The following is a 6,784-nucleotide window of genomic DNA, read 5'->3' as shown; positions in this document are numbered from 1 at the left end:
TTACTTATTTAATGGTATGTTATCGTATTGGCCATGTAAGTATATTACAATGTATTATACAAGAATGAAGCTGTCACATTGTTAAAATTTGTACGTTTATCAAATGAAATATACAAACACAGTAGATAATACCATACACATGTACTGTGGCTTGTTACAGATCTCAGATTGTTACAAAATCTGTCCTGTCTACAAAGGGGCTTTTTTTCCCCCCCTGCTGCTGTTTCAATATTATCAACGCTATGTGATCTTGGTTAAGTTGGACAGTTGTGGCACACACAACTTCTACGTTTCCTACTTATATTGTTGACTTGTTCACTATTAAATGTAACACCAATTATCTTCTTACAGACTGGCTTGGCCAGCTCTTCTTTGCTCCCACCTGTCATGGCAGGCTGGTCTCGTGAGGCAGTCCTAACATTATATCGTGCCCTTCTGCGCCAGGGGCGCCAGCTACAGTATACTGATCGTGACTTTTACGCATCGTACGTCCGGAGAGAGTTTAGAAAACAGCAAGGACTCACAAAGCTCGTGGACAAAGAAAGGCAGTTGGAAAAAGGACAATTCTTCCTCAAGACTAAGCTTGGTGGGCTGATGTAACAGGTGACATCTCCCTTGTCACTGTGTGCTTTCAGGAAATCTTTTAAGGTATATGTTATGTTTTCAGTACTGTTGCCTTAGTGTTAAGATTTTACAGTCGTTAGTATGTCTAAACTTTCACAATAAAGTTGGAGTTCTCTTTTAAAAACAAGAAAAAAATCAATTGTTGGCGTATTATTGTTCAGTTATAGTAGTTTGACATGTCCGAAGTGGTGACATAGCGTAGATTGTAATTGTGAAGTGTGTTTACAGTCATTTATAAAATTCTCATAATCCAATAGGAATTAGTGCTTCAATGAGTTTTGTATTAAGGATATACATGCAAATATTTAGATTCTATTATTTAATCTATTTCATAATCGCATGACTACATTTTATTCAGGTGTACTTTTACTTACTGCTATACACATGAGAATAATTTGGAGTAGTCAGTTTAATAATTCTATATCCTAGCTCTTATTGCAGAGAAGCTCGCTGGAGTTGGCCCATGATAATGGCTAGTGAAGCCAGTGGGTTGAAACTGCGGTTCTCTTCATTTTCCTGCAGTTAATAAACCCTACGTGAGGTCTAAATTAGAAAATGCTCTTTTTTTTTTTGTATTTTCTCCTATTGATAATTCCTGGGTTTTTCCTATTTAAGGAATCATGGCAGGAGCTGGTGAGAAAAAAGGGAAGAAGGATGACAATGGAATTGGTACTGCGATTGACTTTGTCTTATCCAACGCACGCTTGGTGCTAGGTGTGGGAGGAGCTGCATTCCTGGGAATAGCTACCCTAGCAGTTAAACGGGTGAGTAATGCTGCTGGGGAAGGACCAGAAATCAAGGCATTAACTTGACTGAGATATTACTGTATTTGTAGTTTGTGATTTAAAGTCCTTCCTGTTTAAATGTCACATATTCTTTGCTTGTGACAATTATAATCCCTTAGCCATACCACACTGCATTTTCCCAACTGTGGAATACAATATATTATTTATAATGGGATACAATTGCAGTACGATGCTAGCTGTCATATGTTTTCTGTACACTGCAGCAATGAAAGAAATGTTTGTATTGTCCTTATGCGTCCTAGATGTATGATCGAGCCATCAGTGCTCCTGCCAGTCCTTCCCGTTCCAATCAGTCGGGAAAGCGTAGCTGGGAGGAGCCAAGCTGGTTGGGGTCTTCTACACGACTGTTGAACAAAGATATGAAAACAAATGTGAGTCGCAGTCTACAGACTTTACCTACAGACTCTTCAGTATTTGAACCAGGTGAGGCTTTGTAAATTTTGTTTTTAATAGCCACTACTGGATAGCCAAGCAGTTGCATGGTCTAGAAACCTGTGGGTGTGAATACAGAGAATTGGCAATCCTAAGGGTTTATTCACTATTGAGAGAGAAGGCAAACAAAAGGTCCAGTTTATTCAATTAATTTGTTTTTTATTTACTATTGCAGTGTCACTTCAGCCCTTCCTGATAGAACATTTTTTTTTTATTTAGTCAGCGTTTGCAATCCTACATGAAGTTGCCTTCTATGTGTCCCAGAACTAGCTGTTTGGAAACACAGTTGGTTCTACTCACTAAAGGGAGAATTGGCAAGATAATTTGCAGTAGAGCTGTGATCGTAACTTCTTGACTTCACTATGCTATATGAATGGACACGATTGGCCCTTCATAATGAATAGTGTCAGTTGTCCCCTGACAACTCTCACTCTTGTATATAAACCTCAGTGTTTTATAAACAACTCCTTATTGTGGGGTTGCCCATGGTGTTCACCAGTAATGTATTTAGCGTTGGGGCACATCTTCCCTCTGTGGTCAACGTCCAATGAAAGGCACTGCACACATTGAAGAAACAGGGCATTGGGATGTGACAACATATCCCGGTTGCCATGTTTCTGTGGGGTCTGTGCTGAGTGTAATAGGCTTAAAGATCTCCCCGTAACTGGCCTATTGAGTAACAAGACTTCAGGAGTGTTTGATCTCCAAAAGACTATCTGCTCCCCAATTGTGTACCAGAGGGACTGCCGTCCTATGCCTAGTTGGTAATGCTTCCCTATAACGAAAAAAATGTTTATAGCGTGTACAAATGAGTGTAGGGTTCAAGTAGCTGCAGTTGTAACGGGGCACCATTGCTTCAGTCCTTCTCTGATTGTATGTAGTTGCATGTAGCACTGTTAACGTCTTTTAACCGAGTTTTAAAGGTACATATAAGACGTTAAACTCACTAAGACACACATGCACAAATACCTAGAAATTTCTAGAAGGACTCTTAGTTCTCCTTTTTCTGCAGATCCTGAGCGTCCCAAACCACCGATTCGGAAATCACAGGCAGACCTGAAGAAGACCCGTATGAAGTTTTCGCTGCAGGAGAAGCTGTTTACCTATTACAAGCAACATGTCGCCATCCCTACAACAGAGCAAAGCTGTGCCAAACAGGCTGCTATTGATATATGTGCTGAACTACGTAACTTTATCCATAACAAATTCCCAGACATGCCTCTGCGAGATATGCACCTTAGCGGGAGCCTCTATGATGATTTGCAGGTAACTTCCTTTCATCTATGTGCACTGGCCTTACACAGCCATCTTTATTTCCTGGAAACAAAGTTTTATTAATTTAATAGAGTTCACCCCATCAAACTATTTCAGTGATATGTAGCTCTGTGACAAGCACTCTTAATTATTAGTGAAAGGCACAGTTGAGTTCATTTTCCATTAAGTCAGTGGAAGCTTAACGTGCTTGCCTACTACAGTAAGAAGCGGGCAGGAAATGTGGAACATGATATAGATGTTGCCGTTTCCGACTCCGGTTTAAATTGAACACGAGCGTGTATCTAGAGTCCGTGCAAAATTGACTTTGTACTTTAATTAGGGAGTTTATTGGCCCTTTAAAAACCTGGGCACTGGTGTAATGGAATAAACTGATAACTGGGGGGGGGCTTCCTAGCTACCCTGTTACAGTATTAACCTATTGATGTTAATTGGTGGAACACGTCTTTAGCTTAGTATATTCTTTACAGTTAGGCTTTCCAAATCAGACATACTGACATGCGCAGCTGAGTTAGGGTTAATGATATAAGATAAGGGGGAGGTAAAGAGAAAGGAGTAGTGATAGAGAGTGAAGGAAGGTAGAATAAAGAGAACAAAAGGAGATAAAAAAGGGAAGAGATGAAAAGTCAAACACAAGGCGGAGAGTAGAGCAAAAGGAGAGCTTTAAAAAGAGAGAGAGAGAAAAATAGAAGATATAATGAAGGTGAAGATAAAGAGGAGGCCTGAGACTCTGAGAACAGACTGTGGGTGCTGGGGCAAGTCCACATTATATAGTTAAATGGGATGTCTAAAGCAGAGGCTGCAGGAAATGAAGAAATCAGAATGTTGTCAGTTTTGAAATCTTTTTGCAATTATTTGTGTGTGTGTGTGTACAGTATATGTGCAGTGTGGGCAGCAACCACTCCCAAACCAGACTCCACTGCTATCAAATCTGCTGTGGGACTAGATTGGCTGAATGGTTTTTATCTGCTGCTTAGCGCTTATGCCTCCATTCTTGTAGCAGTAGTGCAACCAATACAATATTAGCCTTTATACTTAATATTTTTAATTAAATTAGTACATTGTGTCTCCTGTTATGACCATTGATTCATGGTTATGGGCCCTATATATGATCAGAATACAGTTGGAGCCCATGATTGTATATCTTAAGAATATCTGCATTATTCAGACATGCAACTAGGAGACAAAAGGATTAATATGATTTGTGGTTGGCTGCCATGTAAACCCTCCCTGCCCTCTTGCTTTTACTAACCTGTGATCTCATAAACTAAAATTATGCAACACATCACAGTAGACTGCACTCAACAGTTGAATGGCTTATACGCACTTTTAAAATGTGCTAAAACAAAGATCAGAAGCTAAACACAGTTAATGTTTGTTTTACCCAAGTCATTTGGTTACTTACGTTCTCCCTGTATTACTTTTGCCAGTCAATAAACCACTCTTCAGTCATACCTTCTGCTTTGTAGGCATGAGTCTACCTGAATACCTGTACATACAGTATTTCTGTGCACTAAATATGTTTATATGGCTCCCAAAATGTTTACCATTCTTATTGATCACACCCAACAGTTGCTGTAGTGTCACATGTGGGTATTTGTGATTTAAATCCGTGGTCCAGTTCTTAAGCTCATGTGTCGATTGTAGGCGCTTTCAACAGTGGACAAGGGTCAGCATGTGCACCCTGACAGGTCTGTGACTACACAGCCCCACATGCAACAAACTACAATGCACTGTGTTCCGACACCTTTCTATCAGAACCAGCCTTAACTCTTTCAGCAATTTGAGATACAGTAGCTGGTCTGTTAAATTTGACTACACGGGCCAGCCTTTGCCCCGATGTGCATAAATGAGCCTTGACCGCCGATTCACCGTTTTTTCCTTCCTTGGACCACTTTTGATACTGACCACTGCAGATCGGGAACACCCCAAAAGAGCTGCAGTTTTGGAAATGCTCAGACTCAGTCGTCTAGCTGTCAGTCGCTCAGATCCTTACTTTTGCCTATTTTTGCTGCTTCTAACACATCAACTTTCTGGTTTCCTATTTTAAATATAAAACACATGCATGTGTGTTTTGCCTGCTGAACAGAGAAATAACTCTAGAGCTACCTATGTTCTAACAAATTATTATAATATCCAAGCCCAACGGGTTCTTTTCTGAACAACCATGATTAAATGATGTGATTTTTCTCTTATTGATGTGTTTTGTGATTTTATTTTTTGTCCCCCATCTGCAGGTAGTGAGGGCTGATCACATTCAACTCATGGTTCCACTTTCTATGGAAAAGAATTTGTGGTCTTGTGTCCCTGGTGAAGAGACTATACTTAACCTGCCAGGTTTCTGTTTTCTACGGCGAGAAAATCTTGAGTATTTTCCTCGGGGGACAAGCTACTGGGATCGCTGTGTGGTGGGGGGATATCTTTGCCCAAAGACTGTGGTAGCTACATTTGAGAAAGTGGTGGCTGGATCCATCAACTGGCCAGCTATTGGTACTATGCTGGGCTACGTTATTCGACCTGTGGTGCCATCAGACAGTCTTATCTTGGAGGTTCAATATGAGGAAAATCGAAGGCTTTTCATCGATTTTCTCCCATTGGTGGCACTTGGGGATAGGGCAGCAGTAGCGAAATCTCATCGACTGCCACGCTATGGAAATATGTGGAGACTTAGTCAGCGCGGGGCTGAAACAGCAGCCCTTATAGGTCAAGATCAACAGGACTCTGGGTGCCGATGTCTCTGCCTAAAGATTCTTAAAGCCATCTGCCGCTACAATCCGTCACTCACACATCTTACAGCTTCCCACCTAACTAATATCCTCCTCCACATGTGTGAGAAGGAATTGGAGTGGTCACAAGGTGCACTAGCTGACCGATTCCTTCAGGCACTTAAAGAGACAGTTAGCTACCTAGAGAAAGGGGAGTTACCTTCTGCCTTGGACCCCAAGGTTAACCTGTTTTCAGAACTCACAGCGGAAGAGGTGGACGAGATGGGGTATTTTCTTTACTGCTCTATAACAGAGCCTGAGGTGCTATTGAGGACAAGGGACTAGAGGTTTATACATTTAGGAAGAATCTACTAATTTTTCGGGGGATTCATCATAACGCAGCAAGCAGGGATTACTACACAAAGCCATTCTGTTATGCAAATTCATTTAAACCATGTATTTTTTTTCTGCTTATTTCTTATGGAATGTTTTAATAACTTTGGATCTACTGTCCTCTACCTGTAGAGAAAAAGCAGTTAGAAGGTGTGAACTAGCTAATGTCAGAATGCCAACTTTAACAAAATATCTGAGACGTGATACAGCTATAGTTGTCTATTCAGTTTGCATATTTTTTGCACAGTGGGTAACAGGAACCCCATTAAATTTAGATTGAAATTTTTAATAGGAACTTTAAATATAACCTGTCCCTCCTATATTCAACTACTGCATGTGGTATATACTGTACACTGACTGGGAAGTGGTTTAGTGTACGTATGTTTTCATATTTATTCTATACAATTCTTATGGAATTTCCACTGATGGAAATATATCACAGCTCTAAATAGTTCTTTAAGGTAATACGTAGAATGAACAGGTGAAGGGCATTAAATGAAGCCTTTAATTGGTTCAGGTCTCCTTACAATCACTGCTTTCCCAGAGAGCTCA

The 6,784-nt window shown here is 40.4% G+C and overlaps 1 protein-coding gene and 1 pseudogene across 1 annotated transcript; both read left to right on the top strand.

Moving 5' to 3' along the window:
• Positions 1–387: 387 nt before the first annotated feature.
• LOC149284369 (mitochondrial ribosome and complex I assembly factor AltMIEF1 pseudogene) lies at positions 388–600 on the top strand (annotated as a pseudogene).
• Positions 601–1,244: 644 nt separating this feature from the next.
• Positions 1,245–6,184, top strand: LOC149284368 (mitochondrial dynamics protein MIEF1-like). Its single transcript, XM_089496794.1, has 4 exons — positions 1,245–1,388; positions 1,673–1,853; positions 2,875–3,128; positions 5,372–6,184. The coding sequence occupies exons 1-4, from the start codon at positions 1,245–1,247 to the stop codon at positions 6,182–6,184; spliced, it is 1,392 nt and encodes a 463-aa protein (XP_089352920.1).
• The last annotated feature ends 600 nt before the right edge of the window (positions 6,185–6,784 follow it).

Source organism: Sceloporus occidentalis, unplaced genomic scaffold (genome assembly GCF_023333645.1).
Source record: "Sceloporus occidentalis isolate IW3139 unplaced genomic scaffold, rSceOcc1.0.p SCAF_94, whole genome shotgun sequence".
Taxonomy (NCBI): Eukaryota; Metazoa; Chordata; class Lepidosauria; order Squamata; family Phrynosomatidae; genus Sceloporus; species Sceloporus occidentalis.
This window is presented reverse-complemented; position numbering and strand designations above follow the sequence as displayed.

Excerpts from the sequence above, each read along its gene's own strand:
- LOC149284368 (XM_089496794.1), top strand. The coding sequence starts at position 1,245 with ATGGCAGGAGCTGGTGAGAAAAAAGGGAAGAAGGATGACAATGGAATT. Across the intron at positions 1,389-1,672 it reads CTACCCTAGCAGTTAAACGG|ATGTATGATCGAGCCATCAG; the intron begins GTGAGTAATGCT and ends TATGCGTCCTAG. Across the intron at positions 1,854-2,874 it reads CTCTTCAGTATTTGAACCAG|ATCCTGAGCGTCCCAAACCA; the intron begins GTGAGGCTTTGT and ends CTTTTTCTGCAG.